The 23,621-nt window shown below is 39.5% G+C and overlaps 1 protein-coding gene and 2 pseudogenes across 6 annotated transcripts in view; all 3 read right to left on the minus strand.

Annotated features, from left to right (window-relative positions):
• The window catches only part of Rad51b (RAD51 paralog B), a 748,426-nt gene that overhangs the window by 686,690 nt on the left and 38,115 nt on the right, over positions 1 to 23,621 (minus strand). For all 6 annotated transcript variants that reach the window (XM_023702649.1, XM_023702640.1, XM_023702638.1 and 3 more), the window contains one exon: positions 21,554 to 21,690. In XM_023702649.1, the coding sequence (XP_023558417.1) occupies positions 21,554 to 21,690 (137 nt within the window). The remainder of the gene's footprint in view (positions 1 to 21,553; positions 21,691 to 23,621) is intronic.
• On the minus strand, positions 8,864 to 9,744 carry LOC111812981 (annotated as a pseudogene).
• On the minus strand, positions 14,570 to 15,062 carry LOC101590384 (annotated as a pseudogene).

Consider the following 23,621-nt stretch of genomic DNA (forward strand, 5'->3'; position numbering starts at 1 on the left):
AAAGAAAAGCATTTGCACAGCAAAAGAAATTACCAAGAGAGGGAAAAGACAACCCACAGATTGGGGGAAAAAATCATAGTTATCTCTCAGACAAAGGACTTTGTATCTAGAACATACATACAAAGAATTGGAAAAATCAATCCCCAAATTTAAAGACCCATCTAAGATGAACACTGATTTCTCAGAGGAAAAAACACAAATGGAAAATAAATATATGAAAAAAATGTTCAATATCATTGTTCATGCTGAGATTCTAGAAAGAATGGATATTATCCAAAAGCTAACCAATAACCACTGTTGGTGGGACTATGGGGAAAAAGGGACCCTTCTGCACTGTTTTTGGCAGTGTAGACTGGTACAACCACTGTGGAAATCAGTGTGGAGATTCCTCAAAAAACAAGGATCATAGATCCCATTTGATTCAGCCATTCCCCTTCTGAGTATCTTCCTGGAAGAATTAAGAACATACCAAGCAATATATGCACACCCATCTTTATAGAAGCACAGTTTATAAGAACTAAATCTTGAGGCTGGCCAGATTGCTCAGCGAACTAAAGGGCCTGCTTAGGCAGAGCACAGCAGCGGGTGTGCTATGCTGGCCCCACCCCCAGGGCACACTGAGATACAATTGAGACTGGGCGTGGTGGCGCACACCTGTAATCCCAGTGTTTGGGAGGCTGAAAACAGGAGAATCACTAGGAGTCTGATCTACATGGTGAGACCCTGCAGACCCTGTACCAAATGCAAAAACAAAAAGAACTAAATCTTGGAAACAACCAAAATGCCCATCAACCAAGAAATGGATAAAGATATGGTTTGTTATCCATTGGGTCAGCCATAAAGAAGTATAAAAGTTAAGACATTCCTAGGTAAATAGATGCACCTTGAGAACATACTCTTAAGTGAAAGAAAAGACTCACATGTGTATATGTCAAATCAGTTCTCTGATGTAGACACCAAATGTGCAAATAATGAGTAAAGTAAATAAAAAAAGTATTGCAAAATAGGAAAAAAATTGTTCAAAACTAGGGGAACAAGGAAGTGGGGAGGGAAAAAGCAAGGAATGGGGGGTAGAAGAGTCCATACTCTTAAATGAAATAAATCAAACACACATGTTTAAATATCACATTGCGCCTCTAGTGGGAAAAACTAAAAGGGTAAATAAGGACCAAAATATATAATAAATACTGGGAAGAGAAGAAAACGTTCAAATGGGAAGAGGAAGAAAAGAAGAAAGGGATGGAGAAAAAGAAAAGAAGAAAGGAAAAAGAAAAGAAAATGCAAGAAATTAAAAACAAAGCTTTTGTAAATGAAAGGAGAAGGAGTTAAAGGGAGAAGACAGGTTCAGCAAAAAAATACCATGTACGGGACAAACTTCCTCTATGGAATGCGATCATTATGTCTATCTAAAATGTACCAAAAAATGAATTTTAAAAATCAAACACGGAATAGCTAGTTCACTGGCAATCTTGCCACTGCTGACAAGCAAGAAATGACTTTCTGCCCTCCAGCACTAGTGACCTGAGAATGAGTGGCAGTCAGTAAATGGACATTAAATACCTTTATTCACATTTATCATGCTAAACAGCTTTCCTGAATGATTATTTATATATCAGTAGGCGGCAGCTTTCTGTAAGCTTTTCCAAACTTTTTTTTAATTCTTTCTTTTTTTCTTTACTTATTTACTTATTTATTTTAGTACCAGGGATCAACTCGAGTGTTCTCACATGGCAGGCAGGTGTTTATGCCATTGAGCTATATCCCTGACCCATACAATTTTTATTCTAGAAAAAGCCTGAAAAAAACATAAATGTAGCAGGGGCCAGGGAGATGGCTCAGTAGAATAAGCACTTTCTTGGGAAGTGCAAGGGCCTGAGTATAATCCCTCGTTCCACAAAAATTAAAAAAAAAAAAGAAAGAAAAGAAAAGAAAAAGCTTTGGGGGCCGGAGAGATGACTCAGTAGAATAAGCATGTGCCTGGCAAGCACAAGGGCCTGAGTTCAATCCCTGGTTCCACAAAAAAATAGATAGATAGATAGATAGATAGATAGATAGTATTCTATGTAGTATTCTACTTCCCTCATATTAATCCCAGTAATTTCTTGTGACAATCTTCATCTCAACAATCTTTTTTCTTTTTTTTTTTAAGACTTTTCTTTTTTATTTGTGTGTGTGTGTGTGTGTGTGTGTGTGTGGCCAGCTCTGCCCACCAGGGGGTGGAGCTGGCTGGCATGTGGTGCTGGGGGATTGAACGGCAGTCCCTGTGTTTTGCTAAGCTTGTTCTAAGTAGGTGCTTTAGACCACTGAGTCATCTCACCAGCCCCATCTTTTTTCTTTAGAGTAAAAGCTTTTTCTCCTGATAAGTACATGAGTTTGAAAACAATGCCATCTAGTGGATATCTTTTTATTAAAAGTGTTCATCTCAAAGATGTACTTAAGAGTCATCCACTCAATACATATTTATTGAAGATCTATTCTATGCCAGGAATTGTTCTGGGAACTAAGTATATAGCAATATAACACCAAGAAAAAACATGAAAAGAGAAATAAAAATCTCTTCCCCCATGGAGCTTACATACTATAGAAGGAAATAAATACACATATTTATTATATATATAATACATTATATATATATATATATATATTACATATATTTCCAAGTAATAAAGCTATAATAAAAATATATTATAGCAGGAAGATGGAACAAGAATGTAACCAGCAGAAGCAAATATTACTTTATCCAGGGTGCTCTGGCCAAGCCTCATTTACAAGGTGACACTTTAAGTAAAGGCCTAAAGGAGATTAAAAAATGAACCTCTACAGGGAACTACCTGCTCGCCCCCCTCCTCCTGTCCCTCTCTCGGGACAGGAGCTTTCTTTCTCTCAATAAATATATTCTGCTCATAACCGTTTGTTCCTAAAATTCATTCTTCAGTTTTAGAGAAAACGAACTCCTGCAGGTCAGGTCCAGAGATCGTTTTTCTCTATGTCATTTGGAGGTTCCCTATATCGTTTGGAGGTCACCCACCCGAGACCAGTTTTTCTCCCTGTATCATTTTGGAGGTCCCACTGAGATCATTGGATGGAGGAGCATCCACCTGCTCTGGAGAGGGCTACTCAGGGACTCCTGGGTGGAGGAATCAATTAGAAAAAAGGAACATGGCACGAGAGAAGATGGGTGTTGCCTGGGGGCTGCTGCTGAATTCCACCCCCACAGATGGCAACACTTGGGGAAGATCCAGTAGCATCCCTTAGACCACGGATCTGGATTTTGCAGGTTTTGCCTGTTGTGCAGAGATCCTCCCCTCAGCCTGGTGCAGAGGGGAGTGGGACAGGCTGGCCTGACAGAGAGCACACATTCCACCACTGGCTGACACATGCTGACCCTGCACATCTTCTAACAGCCCATCTGGACCTGAGAGCAGCAGAGACAACTGGTGTGAAGCGCAAATACTTTCTAATTTCACCCCATCACTTACCCACTCCTTGGAAGAAAATGAGTGTGTTCTGTACGCTGCCTTCAGATCTGCTACCATGAGCAATTTTATACACTCTAGATGGAAATATTTCTCAGTCAAATAGACTTAGACCTTTTTATTTTTTTTTTAATCTATCTATCTATCTATCTTATCTATCTATCTATCATCTATCTATATTTTATTTTATTTTTTTATTTTTTTTATTTATTTATTTTTATTTATTACATTTATTTATTGTGTGTGTGTGTGTGTGTGTGTGTGTGTGTGGCCAGCTCAGCCCACCAGGGGGCGGGGCTGGCTGGCATGTGGTGCTGGGGATCGAACCGTGGTCCCTGTGCTTTGCCAAGCTTGTTTCAAGTAGGTGCTTTAGACCACTGAGCCATCTCTCCAGCCCCAACTTAGACCTTTTTAAATATTTGTTTTTATTTGCACAGAGTTTAGGTACCACAGACACTTGATTTCCTAAAGTACATGTTCTTAATGGGTAGTAGTTTTTCCCTTAGGGGGAAGAAAATTGGTTCTTGGTGACTATTGAAAAAAGCTTACTCTTTCAATGTATAAAACACAGATACACAAATGGTACATAAACTGATATAAAGAGCATTAAAATTTGGTAGGTGGCAAGTGATTAGGGGAAAAATTTTCTAAAACAGGCTCTGTAGAAGTCAGATAATGGAAAAAATTACAAATTCTGCAGTAAATGGTACACATAGCTGAAGATCTGGAATTACTAAAGCTCATTATTTCTCAATGAAATTCTGGGGCTTGGGGTACAGTTTAGCATTACAACATTTGTTTAACACATGAGGCTATAGGCCATAGATCTTAGAGCTCATATCCAAATATCATAAGTTTTTTCAAGATATTATAAAGAGCCTGAGAAATGCATTGACTACATATTATTTGCTTTGCTTCTCCCTTGTGACATCATTATCAATAGATAGTTGTAATGTACATATCATAGACTGTCCGAAAGAGACTCAGAGACCAAATCAATCCTTCTTATTTAATGTATTAAGAAACTGAGCTCTTGCCCCCCAAATCTACAAAATGACATAATGACAGAGCTAGTACTAGGAACCAGTGTCATCTGGCTGGCAAAAACTAGTGTTCTTTCCATGACTGATCAATATCTAAACTGATTGAACAAATGCAGCTTTCAAGTAATCTCAGGTAAGGGAGAATATGTTGTCACAAAATGTAAAAGAAACTAAGACTGACCAAAAAAGAGAAACATTAGCTTTTTAAAATAGGCAGATGGAAAACTAAGAGCAGCTGATATTTTGTATGGAGAACAGTCACATTTTGTAAACTCAGAATTTTGTTCTAATCCTGCTGTGGGAATAAAAGAGTTGCTATGAGACCCACACTGCCAGTAGAAGAGAGAAATAAGGAGAATGTTGGAAGTTTTATTCCCTTTCGGGTGGGCATGTCTGGGATTATTGAACTCCAGCACATGCAAGGAAAGTACTGTAGCACAGACCTACACTCAAGCTGGTGGAGTTTGGTTTTATTGGAAGGTTTCCTGAAAAGAAACAAGCTACATATAGATAATGGAGGTTATATGTCTGTGGAAATGTGTGGATCCTGTTTAATGTATTAAAAAGTCTAGAGGTGGAATGTTCTAGACCTATTTCTCGAATCCCCAATGTCCTAGAAACAAAGAGCTCAGTTATCCCTTACTACATTCTTTGTTGTATAATAGATTTGAAGTTTTTAAATCATATTACAGTATACAGAGTTGCATCTGATAGCTTAAAATAGAGATACAATAAGTTCATTTGTACAGATATGTGAGCTTAATAGCATATTTATCTGGTAGGAGCTAAAGACAGAAACTCAAAAGTAGACGAACTCCAGGGAATCTGGTCCATAAAAGAGAAGTAACATAGGAATCATGTATATAGTCTTCCTGAGATCACGCAACTTGCCCAACCGATCTGAGGACATACGTTGTGCTGTTGTAGCAAGCTGAAGGTGCATTCAGAGAAATTTCTTGGAAGCAAGAAAAACAAACTATAGGTTTAGATGGCACTGAACCTTAGAGGAATTCATTCTCACCTCAATTCTTTACAGTTCTGTAAGTACACTGCTCATTTTTCTTACTTTCTCTTACTTGGGCCTCTAGTACAGTGTCTTGCTGCTTCTTCAGTTGTACCTGGTATGAAAGTATCCTGGCGGAAGCTTGCTAATATTTTTGCACCTGTTTTAAGCAATTTTCTAATGTGGCTTAATGTTTTAATAAAAGTACCAATGACAAAAAAAAAAAAAAAAAAATTGAACCTCTAGGCCGGGAAGATGGTTCAGTAGAATAAGTGCTTCCCTGGCAAGCACAAAGGGCTGAGTTCAACTCCTGGTTCCACCAAAAAAAAGAGAGACAGAGACAGAGACAGAGACAGAGAGAGAGAGAGAGAGAGAGAGAGAGAGAGAGAGAGAGAAAAAATGAACCTCTGTGTATCCAGCAGGACAACCCAGATGTAAGAAGATGCGCAGTGCGCTTGAAGATGAGTAGAGGACAGGTAGCTAGGACATAGGGAGCGAGAGGGTAGATAACAGGAAATAAAATGAAAGAGCAAGCTAGAGGCCAAGGTCACCTCAAACCTTCAGTTTTATGGTGTTTATTCAGGTCTTATTTGGTAAAAGTGAGAAGCCTCAGAGCAAAACTGATGTGCTCTGACTTTTTTGTTAAAAATTGGTATAGATGCTGAATTAGAAGCAATCACTGGGGGACAACAGGAAAAGAAAGGAGGCCAGTTATTGCCACAGTCCACATCTGAGATGATGACTCCACCTAGGGAAACGATGGCTCCAGTGATCAGAATAACTGGTTCTAGATACAATTCAAAAAAAAAGTGAAAGAACCTGACTAACTGGATGGGCATCCTTCCAGATGGAAGGAATTATCATTTACTAGAGTTGGACCGCACATACAGAGACCTAGAAGGCGAGCCAGGTGCACGGTCCTGCATGGACAGGAAAATGGCGTAGACAGAGTGGCTGCAGGCTGGGAATGTGGCAGAGTGGGGCCAACAAGAGTCGGAGAGACCCACAAGCTGAGCCTGGAGCAGGAGAACAAGAGCTGCCGGCACAGGCTGCAGACCTGGAGGAGGCCCTGGCCCGGGCAGCAGGCAACCAGTGCTCTGAACAAGGAGCTGGCAGATATGAAGCACATGCATGGCGAGCTGAAGAAAAGGGCCCAGAAAGTGGCACAGGTGAAGAAGCTGCAGGTGGAGGAAATAAGGAGCTGGCCCAGGCTGAGGATGAGCTAGATGAGCGAGGCCCATAACCAGGCACAGAAGATGCAGTGGTTGTTGGTGGAGCAGATGGAGCAAAGTGAGAACCAGCAGGTGCAACTGGAACACAGGCATCCAGGCTCCACAGGCAGCAACACAACACTCCCCTCTTCATGAAGATCCCAAGCAGCGCCCACTTTGGCACCAAGGATGAAGCCAGCAACCTGGATGAGGACCTGCAAATCCATGTGGCTGAAGACCTCCCAGGGCTGCACAGAACTGGCCCAAAGCTACCAGGCCCCAGCCCCTCAGCCTGATGCAGCTGCTGTGCTCGCTCTGGGTCCCAACCCTGTTCCTTCTCTTCCAAGAGGGCATAGGGGGTCCACCCCAGCTCCAGCACTCCAGTGGAAGGGAATCAGTCCAAGGCTATTCACACACTTTTGATTGGATAAACAAAGGACTGCTGTTTCACTGATTTCTCCTCTTTATTACTATATTTGCTTCTCTCTGCTTTAGGTTTCATTTGTTTTAAGTAAAATCTTGGTCACTGAGTGTGGATCATTGTTCTTTTCCACCAAAACACCGAATGTTATAATTTTATCTCTAAGTACTATTCCAGCTGTGTCCTACAGAGGTTTTAAAAAATAATTTCACTGAACATATTTAAGGTATACAACATAGTGTTATGGGACACATAGATAATAAAAGATGCCTCTTATCAATGTTCTTATGTTGACCTTTAATTTTCATTTATTTCAAAATATTTTCTCACTTCTCTTGTAATTTGTTCTTTGAAAGTGTTTAGGTGTTTTTGAAAACTTGAATGCACATGAGAATTTCCAAATATTTTATATTATTTCAAATTTAATTCATATAACATGTCTATGATTTCAGTCCTGTTAAACATTTGAGACTTATAGCTTAGACTCTGGTCTATTGTGAATATGTCACACTTGAGCAGAATATAAATATATTGTGCTGCTATTGAGTGTTCTGTATGCTTTTAGGTCAAGTGGGTTGGCAGTATTATTCAGGTTTTATATATCCGTATTTGGATATCCTTGTTTGGATTACTTTGGGGTCATTTGACAACTAAGATACACTGTATTTTACAACAGACAGAACAACAGCAATGTTTCCCTTCAAGCCTGTGAGGAACCCTCAAGGTTCATCCTTTACAGGCTCAAAATTGCAAAGCCATCTCCCCGGCCCCTTAAAATTACGAAAGGGAAAGACTCTGCTGTGAGAAGAGTCTCAGGGCACTGGGCTTAAAAATGCCCACCCATAGAATTTGTGCCCCTAGATTTGGTTCACAATGCCCAGCCATCTAGGCACTCAGAAGCCCTTGCAGCCATGATACAACACGACCTGCCTACTGTCAGAGCCAGCGCCAGACTTGGCATCATCCATATGGTGCTCATTTACAGGCATGCAGAATTATGGACTTATGGAAGCTTCTCCCAAGATTTCAGGAAAAGGTCTGGGAGGCCATGCAGTATACCACTGAGAGGGTGGTATATGAAACTACAAAAATTTATCCAAAAGTGTAGTAGAGACCCTAAGAGAAGCTGAGAATGTGACATATCAGGGGAAAACCACAAAGGTAAGTAAAGTCACTTTAAGAGAAAAACCATGGGTGTTACAACAAGCAATGCCATAGAAATGGGGCCTCTAAAACTGAAATTCACATCTTATCAGAATTTGCTCTAGGTGCTAGACATAAATTTAATGTTTGCTCTGCCAGTTTCAGTCTTACTTTGGTCCAATTTCTTTCTATCTGCCTAATTCTCCCTTTTGACATGGGACTGTTTACCCTCAGTAGTTTTTTTGGTTTTTATGGGTGTCACAGCTGTGAGTTTGCCTTAAGTTTGAAAAGAGACTTTGAACTTGGATTTTTCAGCAATGCTGCAACTGTTAGGATTCTGGCAACTCTTAGCAATGGACTAAAACCATTTTGCATAAGAGATATATATGAATCAAACCCTGAAAATTGTCTCACTGAAAATGTATTGAAAGCTTTTTTTCTTTTTTCTTTTTCCTTTGCTTCAGTTTATTTCCTAGACTCTTAATAACAAGAGCTTAACACAGAAGCAGTTGCTTGATAAATAAGTTTATTGGTCTTTATCTGAAAAATCTTCATAGAAATTTGGTTTAACTCTCAGCAGCCCGCTCCTGAGTTCTGAGGAAGTTTGCCTTCTTTTGAGCTATCCAATCTTTATTCTGGGCAAGGGACATTTTGGGATGGTTCCACCTCTTCTTTTTAACTTCTCTCTTCGGCTTCTTTTCATAGACTGGATTCTCTTGTATAGCAGCATGAGCTTATTTATACATCTCCTTCAAGTCTGGAATTACACTGTTCTTTATTTACTGAGAGAACTGTTTCTTGTAAGCATCTTCATCTTCTTCCATTAGGTAACACATACAATCTGCAACATTCTGAGCCATGATGTGCTTCCAATGTACTTCTGCGTTGAACTCCTTGCTTTCAGAATCATAACCAGAGAATCATTTGGTGCTGTGAGGGACAGACAAGCCTCCATTCACAGTATCCTTTAGGGCTCCAAAAGCTTCACTGCCAGTTGTAGTTCTGGCAAGACCTGCATCCAAATAACAGGTGAAGGCACCAGATTTGCCTTCAATGCTTTCCACATTGTATTCATCTCCAGTCACTTCCCCCTGGCCTTCATAGATCTTATCCATGCCAAACCTACTGAGAAGCCTGCAGGACAGTACAATACACTGCAGCACAATTTGTTTGGCCAACTTTCACACTGTATTTTGGTAGTTCATGTGCATATGCTGTACAGCCTTATCATATTCCCTTCAATGCAGGCATAAGCAATCTGACAAATGATATCTCTGTTAGTTACACAAACTATCATTCTGTATTTAGGTATGTTGTACTTATTTTTGTCCTGTATTACCAAGTGTTTCCTAGCATAGTAATCAGTTTTGCCATCTCGTCATCTTCTAAACTTTACTTGGTATCTCTTAAAGTAGGCCTTATTCTTGACAACCTTAACAAAACCCATCTCATGTAATATAGACCTACATCCGCAGCCCTACACAGACCTGCAGGCCCAGCAGCACCACAGGGGAAAAAGCTGAAAGCTTTTTTTCTAAAATTATTTCCTCCTGTGTGGATTAGTCACTTGCACATCAATTGCTACTGAAGATATACTGAAACTTTCCAAATTGCCCCTCCCTACCATGCAACTTAACCTCCTTTATTCAATAATCCTATATCCAGCCTCATTGTCCCATGCCCAGAGTCTCTAATTCATAACAGACAATATTGCTAACAATCAATTGTAAAATCAAAGTATTTGCTAAGGTAGAAAGCCTCAGAAAAGGGCTACAAATGCTCCTCTTTTTGAGGTTCCAGATCGCATTGCAGTTTTTCTTTCCCATTTAGTCTTGCCTTGGAGGTAACTATGTTTTAATCTGGGCCTATTAAGTACAATGCATTCCAGTTCTAGAATGAGCTATCTGTTTATGAATAAACTTCTTTCCTAGTCACTCCCTGAATCAAAAGACATATGCCAATTAAAGAGCAAAACCCTGTTCAACATTAGTACCTCCTGTGATTTTGCAGCTTTTGTATAAGTTCTTCACTAGTGATCACACACCAATTTGAAATAAAACAGATAATTAATGAAAAATAAATTTTTCAAAAGCCTAGTTGAAAGACAGCATCATAAAAGTGCTGAAATATAAGTTTATAGCTTTTTAAAACTTCTGGTAGATATGTACCATTTTCCTGATCATTCATGCAATATATATTACTAAATGTAATAATATGACTCTGTAAGTCCTTTAAATTCCAAAAAATTCCAAAACTTTGTTATTATATAAGTACTTAAAGCTACTTTCTACATTTTTTGTTATTGTTATGGTACTGGGGATTGAACTCAGGGCCTTGTGCACTATATCACTGAGCTACATCCCTAGCCCCTAATTTCTACTTTCTTTTTTTTTTTTTTTTGTGCGGAACTGGAGATTGAACTCAGGCCCTTGCACTTGCCAGGGAAGCGCTTATTCCACTGAGCCATCTCCCTGGCCCCTCTACTTTCTATCACTGAAATTTTTCAGGATTTCTTTGCCCCTCAATTTATCTAAACCTACAAATGATTAGACAGCTAGACCTAGACTAAGGAAGTCCTACCCAGACTAAGGAAATCCTACCCAGCCTCATCAAATCATATCAAATAGTGGTAAGAGGAACTTAATCTCAGGACACTAAGATCTTCTGGGTCAAAGATTGTAAATTGATACCAACTAGCAAATTGGTCAATGGTCCTAACCCTGCTGTAGGCAACTGAATTAGACAGAAATATCATAGGCAATCAGACAGGGCCAGGCCCTCAAGGAAACAAGATGGAAGACAAGGTGACTGTGCAACCTGGAAGAGACCGATGCTCCTGGGCCAGATCTCAAGGCAAAAGAGGAAACAAATACAGCTACATACTTCCCTAGGGATGGGCATCAGGGATTGATATTCTAAATAGGTATCAATCACCTTGAAGGAGCCCAAATGAGTCACTAACCCAACCCCCAACAGGAAGAGACCCTGCCCCCTTGCTGCATGACTCACTTTCCCATTTGGTACTGGATTCAATCAATTTTACCTGAGCAATGGTGCTTGTAATCTCATTGGTTGACCATAGTTTTGTCCCACCTCATGCCCGCCTAAGCAAGTTCTCATGTCTTCTCCACCACCTTAGACCCACCTCACTACATGGTTTTCCTCTATAAAAGTACCTGGAAGAGATAGCTTCCTGGGGACAACCCACTTGGGCCCCCCTCCTGTCCCTCTCTCAGACAGGAGCTTTCTTTCCCCTATAAATATATTCTTCTCATAACCTCTGTTTATTCTAAAATTTGTCCTTCGGTTTCAGGGAACACAAACTCGTCCCAGGTACTTTTCAGGTTGGAAGATCAGTGTTTCTCCCTGTGTCATTTGGAACTTCCCTGTATCAACCCCACACTGATAATGCTATAAGAATTTCAAAGTCATTGCTTTGAAAAATAAAAAATAAAATAAAAATAAAAATAAAAATAAAGAAAGAAAAGAAAAGAAAAGTAAAAAAAAAAAAAAAAGTCATTGCTGGAATGAATAATGAAGTGAATGAATGAATGAACCCTTGGGATTTACTGTTACTACACTGAAATTCAAGGAAAGAAAAATTCTCTAGTATTATCTTTAGCATATATTCTTTTATTAAAATATGTGACTCATCTTAAAGCTCTCAAAAAAAAAAAAAAAAAGTCATGGCTGGCCACTACCACTACCTGCTATGCTTTCAACTACAATCAACTAGTTCAGGGGGCTGGGGAGAGAGCTCAGTAGAATAAGCGCTTCCCTGGCAAGTGCAAGGACCTGAGTTCAATCCCCAATTCTGCCAAAAAAAAAAAAAAAAAAAGAAAGAAAGAAAGAAACTAGTTCAGAAAGAGTGACACTCTAGTTTGGTATGAATTAAAGAGCACTAACTGTAGGGCCCTTGGGCACCTGGGAAGCAATATGCATACCAAACATTATAGCACCTTCAGATTGAAGCTCAGCTACTGCTTCTGAAGAATACCAATAACAATATGTACATCTCTTTTATATTCTTAGTAGTAAGGGTATAATTTCACATCTAGATAGGTAGGCATTCATCAATAGGTCTGAAGGACAAGAGAGTTCTAAATAGCATGCTTTGGCAGTTATAGTTAAATGAAGAAACAAAGACTTAAGTATACAAAAAGCTTCACGGCCATTTATTAGGTCTCAGGCCCCAAGTGATTCCATAGCACACATGGTATTTTAAGATTATACAGTGTATGCTTTCCTCATGACACAGCACTGTTTCCAGAACAAAGCACACATAGCCAGGTGGCCACAGGCTACAGCCCAGTAACATCAGCAAAGCAAACAATCTTTAAAGACCTTTATGCCGTGGGTAGGACCTGATTAAGAACTTTTTCTTTCATAAATTCATTTTCAAGTTTCTTACACGACTGAGGCACTCTGAGAAAACTGACCATCTAAAAAGAACAAGGGAGAAAATTTGCAAAAAATTCAAAAAAAAAACGTTGATAAGCATCATATTTATCACAGTTCCCTGAACCCCAAGGGCAACTCTTGTGGGCACAAAGACATATCTAAATTCCTTTTCAGTACAGGTTCCTCTAAGGCTCATCTATCCTTCCCTGAAGGCAGAATCCCCTATCAACTCAAAAAAAAAAAAAAAAAAAAAACCTGCTTGTGTTGTTTTTTTTTTTTTTTTTTTTGGGGGGGGGGTGTTTTTGTTTTGTTTTGTTTTGTTTTTTGTCTTTTTGAGACAGTCTCACTATGCAGTTCAGGCTGGCCTTGAGCTCATTTTGCAGCCCAGGCTGATCTGGAATGATCCTTCTGCCTCAGCCTCCCGAGTGCTGGGATTACAGGCTTATGCCTATACTTCTGCATGACCCCAATGTGTCACAAAAGACAGAGAAGGCTGGTTCCTTGCAGGACTTGGCATCCTGGTGACACACCTGGGCAATTATTAGATTGATATCTTCCTCCTCTGCTAGACTATTCCTTTTCTTTCCCATTTTCTAAGCTGCTCTGATTTTATTACAATTCAGAAATGTCCATTTCCATCATGTTAAATTCCAATCCTATATCCTACATTCCCTGGTCCTTGGTCCCAACTCCTAACACATTTATCAACTACTCTGGGGTTGTTTGATTTTGTAGGGGGTTTTTTTGTTTTTTTGTTTTTTTTTTTTTTTTGAGACAGGCCTTGAGCTTGCAAGATCCTCCTCCCTCAGCCTCCTGAGTGATGGGATTACAGTAGTGTGCCACCACACGCAGCTGCAGCTACTTTCACCTGCATTTCTAAGAGACAGTTTTATTTTCCTTTATCCATTTTACTTCTCTTTAGTATCTCAATCACTTTTGTTGCTGGACTGAAATCCCCAACACCTGCAATTGAAAGGTGTTCATTTTGGCTCATGATTACAGTGCTCAGGCAATAAAATCAGAGCAGCTTAGAAAATGGGAAAGAAAAGGAATAGTCTAGCAGAGGAGGAAGATATCAATCTAATAATTGCCCAGGTGTGTCACCAGGATGCCAAGTCCTGCAAGGAACCAGGCTTCTCAGTCTTCTGTGACACATTGGGGTCATGCAGAAGTATAGGCATAAGTATAGGCACAGCAAGCTTCCAGGCAGGAAGGCAGACAGTGTCCAGTGAAGAAAAGTTACTGACCTCATAGCAACAGAGAAAAGAGTGACCAGTGGGATACAGCCATCCAGGTCATGACCCTGAGGCAGGAAGACAGTCTGTGGCATAGTTAATTACAAAATCCCAGGACACAAGCATAAAACAATTCTCAAGAACCTGTATGTGGACTTCTCAGGGAAGCCTAGCAGTTTTTTGATAGGATATCCTTGTGTGTGTGATGTCTGCCTGGGAAAATACAAAAAAGACAAAGTCACTATCAAAAGGTCATTAACACACCACATTAGCCCACACTGTACCCCAGGGTATATTTTTATTTGTATTTCATATACTTTTTTTTCCAAAGGGTGGATATCTTTCATTTCTAATGACTCCTCTACGCTGGGCAGGGTCCTGACAATCTGGCAGGTCCCACAGATGTCTGTTACACGCTCAGTGTCAGGAGGGTCGGACGCAGGGGTGGGGAAAGAGAGCGAGAGAAGGCTTCGTGACCCACTCAGCTAAGCCCGTGGTGTGGTGGCAGATGCAGGACGCAACGCAGGAGGGACTGGCGTGCACAGCTCGAGTTGCCCTCCAGGCGACAGGGATGTTCTGCACCACCTGGCTCTGCTGCAGTCTGGTCCTACTGCTGCCCGGCCCATGATCTCTTGGTCACTTGTAGATCCAGTCCTGGGCGCAGCCCTTGTAGTCCACAAGCTCCTCCCGCATGAACCACAGCGCGATCTCCTTCTCAGCGCTCTCCACCAAGTCACTGCCATGGATGATGTTCCTGCCCACTTGGATGCAGAAGTCCCCGCGGATGGTGCCTGGCTTGGAGTCGGCAGGGTTGGTCTCACCCAGCACCACACGGCCCGTCTTCACCACGTTCAGCCCCTCCCAGACCATGGCGACCACGGGCCCCAAGTGCATGTACTGCACCAGGCCGGGAAAGAAGGGGTGCTTCTTCAGGTCGCTATAGTGCTCCTTGAGCAGGTCCTCTGAGGCCTGCATAAGTTTCAAAGCAACAAGGCAGAACCCCTTCTGCTCAAAGCACTTGATGATGTCTCCTACGAGGCCCTGCTGGACACCATTAGGCTTGATGGCAATGAAGGTCCACTCGCTGTTGGCCATGGTCCCCTCCAGCTGCCCAGGCTTTAAACTCCGGCTGCAAGCACCGGCACCGGAAACTCATATTTTTCTTTTAGTTTTTATCTTTCCTCTCCATTACTTGGCCCAAACTTGCTCTGCCGAGCCAGTTTTTCTCTTATCCTTCATTTTTAATTTTTCCCACCATTTTCATTTTTTTCTACCTCTAATAAATGTGAAAATTTGCCACCATTTTGCTTGGTTCACTCAACTCTTTGGTCAAGACAGAAAGGACCTAGAAACTACTGCTAAGAAGTGACCTTAGCACCCTAGAACCCGGAAACACTCCCAGTGGCCGAGCTCTTCCAACCAGGGGCCCACCTAACAACAAGCTCACCATATATTATACCTCCCCATAATCCAATCACTCAAAGCTCCCTGCCTTTAAGCATATGAGGCTTTAGGGGAGAACCTAGATATAAACCATAACACCTCCCCAAAGTTTATTTCAAGAAACTCTATTACTATTAACTATCCATATTACAGTAGGCAGCTGAGTTAGATAGAAATATTATAGGCAATCAGACAGGGCTGGGCCCTCCAAGCAGACAGCATAGATGACAACATACCTTGTAACTATGGGAGAGACAGACACTCCCACTGTGGGCCAGACCTCAGGACACAAGATTGAACAAATGCAGTCTTTTCTTTTTATTTTGAGATATGGACTCACTAATTCTCCAAATTGCCCAGGATGGGCTAAAACTTGCAGTCCTCCTGCCTCAGCCTCCCAGAGTGCTGGAATTATAAGTACCCAATACTACATCTGCTTAAAACAGACCTTAGCATTCTCTCCTCAAGGCAGTGCTGTATACCTCAGTGGTTAGGCCCACAGTATACTAGTATCTAAATGCTAAAACAATCTGGAAGTACAATTGTAGTCTATAATAAATAATCATAGCAAGCATACTATTTTTTATCTTCTGAAAGACAAGTTTAAAAATAGTACACTGCTTTTATTTTATTTTTGTGGAACTGGGGATTGAACTCAGGCCCTTGCGCTTGCCAGGGAAGCCACTTATTCTACTCCCCAGCCCCTATACTGCTTTTGAAATGACTAATTTGGGCTTGAGTTCAATCCTCGGTTCTGAATAAATAAATTAATTAATTAATTAAATAAAATGACTAATTTTTCCAAAGTACTTTTAAGTAACTGATCTACAGAGTTTTGTTTTACCTTTTTATTTTTCTTAATGCTTGTTTGCTTTTTGTTGTTGTTGTTGAGACAAGGTCTCATGTAGTTGAGGCTGGCCTTGAACTCTTTCTTATCTAGCCCAGGCTGGCCTCCAACTCACAGTGATCCTCCAGCCTCATCTCCCAGTGTGCTGAAATTTATAGGCATGTGCTACCACACTCTCTTAACGCATTTTCAACTGTAGTATTTTTTTTATTTATTCCTCTTTTCTACTCCATTCCTTTCTTTTTTGATACTGGGGCTTTACTGATTTCCTCCTTGATAAAAGCATATCTAGAAAGTGGTTTCCATTTTTATCACTTAACCCTAAATTCCCCATGTATGAATCCTTTAATCCTTCTTCATACTAACCCTTCACACACTTTCTCATTTGTGCTGAACAGAAAGCTTACTTCATGAGCACAAAACGGAGATGATGCTACAGAACATATCAAGAGCTAAAACACTCCTTTGTGAATCTCATCCTTCCCTATTCTACATCTCAAGGCCTGGAAACTATCTGAGCAATGGCAGACATCTGTGAAGTTCCAACCCAATATCCACTTCCACTCTGTTCTTACTTCAAGAGTTACAATGTTATTCCAATTTTTACAATAGTCTTTTCCTCTCACATTCCCATCTGCTCTTACACATATGGGTGGCACAGTAAGAAATCCATAAAAGGACGGTAGAGGATTTTAGAGAACAGGAAAAAAATGAAAAAATATGCAGGTAGAAAGAGGTGGACGGGGAGATGGCTCAGTGGAATAAGTGCTTCCCTGGCAAGCACAAAGGCCTGAGTTCAATCCCCGGTTCCGGGAAAAAAAAAATTAAAAAAAAAATAAAAGAAAGAGGTGGATATTCTAAAAAGGAAAGTATGCTTTCCTTCTAAAGGGCATAACCAGCCCTTGCCTCCCCACTGACTCAAGCACAGAATGGTTACATGTTCCTGACAATCACTGCACAGATGAGCTGCCAGGTCTTACTGTATGAAAAAAAGCTTTAAAAAAAATTTAAACCATTGTTCTTTGAGTGTTCAGTTATTTGTAGGAGAAAACTTGCCTAATTATCCAACCTTTTGTCTGGTAACTCCAGATAAGGATCAAACATTAAACAGTCCTATACCACAATAAATGAAAGGTGCCCATGTACTACGGTCAGCTCACTCTAAGGCCCACCCGACCTGGCTCTAGAAGGGATCAATACCAAAAGCACTGGAACTTCTTACTTCAACTGATGCTATTACAATGCCAAACCTATGTGGAAGCCAAAAGACCCCATATTTCAACCCTTTGGGGAGAATGAAACAAAAAACAACAATCACACCATTCCCAAATGACACTCATAAGAGCTCCTTGGAAATTAGGTAACCTGATTCTTTCAGTCAACTAAAATTCTACATCTGCATTTTCTAACCTGGCTCTGAAGTACTAACAAGCACAAAGACAAGAAAAGATGAAAGAGAAATAAGTAAATGTAAAGGATCCAGAAATATGTACTGAGACTATATGCAAAGAAACACAAACAAAAATCTCCACAAATCAATTTGGAAAATGCAGAAAGCTAGTCACTTGCTAACTCTATTTATGTTGGATATCACCCCTTTTCTGATATGGTTTTTAAACTGCTTTGAACTATAATACTGATAACAGCAGCATCATACCACAGTTTACTCCTTAAAAGGATATCTTAAAGGCAACTTTCTATGTGGGAAAAAGAAAATAGGAATCCATTACAGTAAACTGAACTGCTGTTATCAGAATAACCTTATCCTTGAATTCTTTAACTGAATTCCTCACAAGCAATTTTAAAAGAACTATTTGTACATTAGCTATTTATACTTGACTAATCCTATGAATGTACAGTGTGTTAGTTGAAGGCTAGTCATTGGTGCTTGTTTTGTTTTGTACTGGGGATTGAACCTAAGACCTTTAAAGCTAAACTACAAGCCCAGGTGTTTTCTTTTCTTTTTCGGCACAAGATCTTACTAAGTCACTAAATTGCACACAAACTTGTGGTCTTCCTGCCTCAGACTCTAGAGCCACTGTGACTACAGGCATGCACTCACTGGCTTCACTGTGCGGTTAGGGCTGGTCTTGAACTTACTTTGTAGGGTCATGAACTCAAATCCTCTTGCCTCAGACTCCCAAGTGCTGGGATTACAGGCATGTGTCACCATAGCAGGCTAGCCACTGGCCATTTAAAGAGTACTTTTTACTTGAACAATTTAAGTAAATCAATGTCCTTATCTGCTCTCCTATCAAACATATCTGATAAGATTGGCTAAGGTTTTTCGATTTAACTTAATCTTTCAATGACTCTTCCATTCACTGATGCTTTGTATTATATTCTTAGTCACCACCACGTTAATTTCTGAGCTGACCTTTATAATCTCCCTTGCACAAGTTTTAGTTTTGATTTCCTCTTCTTGCTCCAGAATCTTGAAGTTCAACATTAGGTTATTAAGTATTTAGGGCTTGAAATACTTCACTCCCTGTGTTCTGGCTTTTTGTTTGTTTGTTTTCTCTTTTTGTGCCAGGAAACAAACTCAGGATCTTATGCTTGCAAGGCAGGCACTGTGCCACTGAGCTACATCCCTGGCTGTTTTTCTGATATGGGTATCCACCACTCTAAATTTCCCTTGTAGGACTGCTTTCACTGTGTCCCATAAATTCAGGTATGTTATATACTCGCATTATCACTTAATTGTAGAAACTTGTCTAAATTCTTAATTTCATCTGTGATCCACTGGTTGTTCAGGAGAGTATTATTTAATTTCCATGTGTTTATGAATTTCTTATGCCATTGACTTACAATTTCATTTTACTATCAGACTGATAATAACCACAGGATAATTTCAATTCCTTCACCTTTACTTAAGCATATTCTATGAGTTAGTATGCAGTCTATTTTGCAGAACATCCCACGCACAGCTGAGAATAATGTTATTCTGATGTTGTGGAATGGAACACTCTATAGATATCTACTTAGTCCATTTGTTCAAGAGTTTGGTTCAGTTCTGATATTTCATTATTTTTTGTCTAGTTGTTGGGGGTAGGGAGGACCCCATTACAATTGTATTAGCGTTCATTTGATTGTTCACATCTGTTAATATTTATTTTATATAGTTGGGTGCTCTGGTATATGGTGTACATGACTTATCTCTTCCTCTTGGATTGTTCCCTTTACAAGGATACAGTGACCTTCTTTGTCTCTCTTAATCAGGCTTAAATTGAAGTCCACTTTGACTACAAAGAGACTAGCTACCCTTGCTTTGTTCCAGATTCCTATCACATGGAGTTTTGTTTTCCATGCTTTGATTTTCAGTTTATGAATTCAGTTTTGAATTACATGTTTCTTATATGCAGCATATTGTTGAATCTTGCTTCTTGATCCATTCTGTGAGTCTGTCTCTTTTGTTTGGTGAATTGAGACCATTTACATTGATGGCTAAAACTAGTATGTACTGATTAATAATTTTGGGGTTATTTTCCTGTTGTTGGCTCCTCCTTTCCTGTTCAATCCTCTATTTGTTTGCCTTGTGGAATGGATTCTTTCTGTTGGAATTCATAGAGTTGTAGTCTGTGTTATCTCTTTCTAGAACATCCTTCCAAATATTTGGGGGTTCTAGTTTGATGGTCATGAATTTGTTCAGGTGTTCTTCTTCATGGAAGTGTCTTATTTCTCCATCAATTTTGAAAGATAGCTTTGTGTTGTACATTAATCTGGGATGGCAACTGCTTTCTTTTAGGGCCTGGAATACTTCACTCCAAGCTCTCCTTTACTTAAGGATTTGTGTCTGCCATAATTCTATTGGGCCTTCTTTTATAGGTGATTTGTTTATTTTTACTAACACCTTTATTTTTTCCATCTGTGTATTTGGTACAGGGTCTTGCACTCATGGTGATCCACCTGTTTTCAGCCTCCCCAGTGATGGAATTATAGGCATGTGCTGCCATCATGCCTGGACTCTGTCACTGGCTCAGTGTACCTCAGGAGCAGGGCTGGCAGGGTATGCAGGACTGCGGATCAAACCCTGGTTCCTGAGCTTGCAAAAGCAGGCACTTTGTCTGCTGAGCTATCTCACCAGCCCTCTAACAGCTTTTAATACTGTTCTTGTGTTTAATTTGTGGACTCTTGACTATTATATGCCTTGGATAGATTTTTTTTTTAATCCTAGCTAATTGGAGCTCTATATGCATCACTTATGAGTATGTCAAATTCTTCTTCCCTCCTTGGGAAGTTTTCTGCCATTACCTCTGTGAACAAGTTTTTTATGTCATTTGTACTATCTCCTGCTTTTTCATTGACTCAAATCAATCTTATCATATTTCAAGCCAAAATTGATCAGAAGAGACAGAGTAAAGGGAACAATTCAACAGAAAGAGATCACAATTGTAAATATCTATTCACTGAATGTTAGTAAACTCAACATCATAAAACAAAAACTATTAAACTGAAGGGAAAAGATAACATCAATGCAATAAGTTCCCAACTTACAAGAGCGAAATTAATGAAATTTGTACAAGTTCCACAAAAATAAGTTCTGTTCAGATACAATATTCATAAGTCAGAATCATGCATAAGTCGAACAAAGTGAGTCTAGTACACCTTTCACACAAAAATACAACTAAATGTGAGGTCTGTTAGTATCTGTAAAAGTTTGCAACACAAATATGCATAAGTTGGGGATTTACTATACAATCTTAGTGGGGGACTTAAATGTCACAGTCTCACAAATAGACAGGAGAACCAGACAGAAAAAATCAACAAAGAAACATCAGAATTAAATTAGACTATTGAACAAATACACTTAACAGGTATTTATACAGTGTTCTATCCAACAATAGAACACACATTTTTCTCAATAGCATATGTAACATGTTTCAAAATAGATTATATGTTAGGCCATAAAGCATGCCTAAATATAAAAATTGAAGTAATCAGCACAATACAGAAAGTAAAAGAAGTCACAGAAACTACATAAACATTTGAAGATTAAATGAGACATTATTGAATAATCAACAGATCACAGAAAAAAATGAAAAACAAAAAGTTCCAAGAATCAAATGACAACGGAAACATAACATATGAAAACCTATGGAACAAATGAAACTATTTCTAAGATGGAAGTTAATATCTATATATGTACACATGAAAATACCACAATTCCAAATAAATAACCTAATCATTCCTCTCAATGTCCATCCAAATCTGAAGTTAATAGAACAAAAAGAACTATAAAGATCAAAGCAAAAACTAATGAATTTTGTAAATGTTCCACATTATACGTTATGAAAGCAACACATTATTATGGAAATAATAAAATATCCTACCGTTCGGCACTGAATGCTGACTCTGTGTCAATATACACAACAGCTCCTTCTAATCCTCCCATGTTGGTGGGTAACGTAGCCAACACACTCATCATTATACAAAACTGGGTTTTACCACAACCTGGGGGACCTGTAATCTAAAAAAAATAATAATTTTTTAATTGTTTGTATAATACTACAAGACATTCAAAGTAAATCATTTCAGGAACTTGAGGCAAAAACAGTGTACTCCGGGAAGAATTTAAGCCTTACTACCCTAAGGCATCCGTTGCATTGAAAAGATAATATAATTCATTTCCCTAAAATCTGAGTTGATTTCCCAGTGTCAGTAGAGTTGTTTCTTGTACTTATCTTCTACTGCCACATTTATTTACAATTATCCATTGTAACACAGAAGACATGTGAAATTCTCCACACCCCAAAACCCCTCACTAAGTTATCCCTGGCATTCCATACTTTTGAAGGCAGAAGTACTTTTGGTAGCAGTTATTACTGGGAGTTTGCCAGTACATCTTTAGTTAACCAGAACCACTTATCCCGTAGGTATTATCATAAAGAGAGAGAGAGAGAGATCCATAAAGACATGGTACCCAAAACAGAAAAATTGCCCCTTTGTTCAACTTCAAGAGACGACAGCCACCAACACATCTTACTACCTTTTGAAAACATATAAGAAAATAATGCTTTTGATAAAACATTTTTATTTCCTATTGTTACCGTTTTTGTCTAGTTGTCCCCCCAAAGCCTCATGTAGGTCGTGGGAGAAGCATCTAGAGGAGCAGCACATGACTTAAGGGGCAGGGCCAAAGAGGTGCAAACCATTAAACTGACAGTATGCACTGCACACCCCTCAAGGCCTGGTGGCCTCTCTTGGAGGTATGGAGTGGGTTATCCTGGACATGGGGGTGCTCCAGCCTCTCCTCCAGACCCTGTGAAGTGGGGGCAGTGTCTTGAAACCTCCAGTAACTGTGAGCTAAATAAATCTTTCCTTCCCTTATTTTGAGTGTCAGGTATTTGTCCCAGCAACAAGAGAAAAGTAACTAAAACATCTATCTAGAAAAAAAAAACCTTTGGGGCCAGCATAGTAGAGTAGCAGACTAAACACCTGCTTAGGCAAGCTCAGAGACCAGAGTTCAATCCCCAATCTCCAGCATCACATGCCACACCAGTCCCACCTTTGGGTGCACTGAGCCAGTCACTGAGTAATCCAGGCATGGTGGCGCATGCCTGTAATTCCAGCGCGGGGGAGGGTGAAAACAGGAGGATTACTAGAAATCCAAGCTATGTAGTGAATCATTAATAAGTTTTTAAAAAAAAAGAAAGAAAGAAACTTTGATATTTATTTAAAAGAATTTTTGGTGATCTTCCACAAATGTTTGATATACTTAAAACTTACAGAAGTTTTTGGTGTTTTGTTTTGTTTTTAAATAACATAGTCTGGGCTGGCCACATAGCTCACAGATTAAAGCACTTGCTTAGGTAGACACAGAGGTCAGTGGTTCAATCCCCGGCCTGACTTGCTGGCCCCGCCCCTGGGGTACGTTGAGACAGTGATTGAGACTGGTCATGGTGGTGCGCGCCTGTAATCCCAGTGCTTGGGAAGCTGAAAACAGGAGAATCACTACAAGTCCAATCTATGTAGTGAGACCCTGTAGTCCCTGTATACCCTGCACTAAAATACAAAAAAATAAATAAATAAATAAATAACAGTCCTTTTCAAGGGAAAAATTACTTATATTTTAATGAATGAACAGCTCTCCTATGCTACGTACTAGTAATGTAGTATACTTAAAATAACAGAGAATATAGTCGCATCCTCTTCTGTGTACTACAGTAAGATGAGAAATTTTAATAGAAATATGTTGGAAGTTTCACCAATGCATTTATATATTCACACTGATAATGATACTGAGAAAATGATACCAATGAACTTTTTTTCCTACAGAGGGAAAATAAAGAAAAAAACTAAAGAAAATCTCAGGCAGAAATGAAAACAGTTTGAGATGAAGCTAAGAAATATACATGGTAAACATAATACAATCTAAGTACTGTTTATAATGTATACAAT

Source organism: Octodon degus, unplaced genomic scaffold (genome assembly GCF_000260255.1).
Source record: "Octodon degus isolate 3935 unplaced genomic scaffold, OctDeg1.0 scaffold00007, whole genome shotgun sequence".
In the NCBI taxonomy this organism is placed as follows: domain Eukaryota; kingdom Metazoa; phylum Chordata; class Mammalia; order Rodentia; family Octodontidae; genus Octodon; species Octodon degus.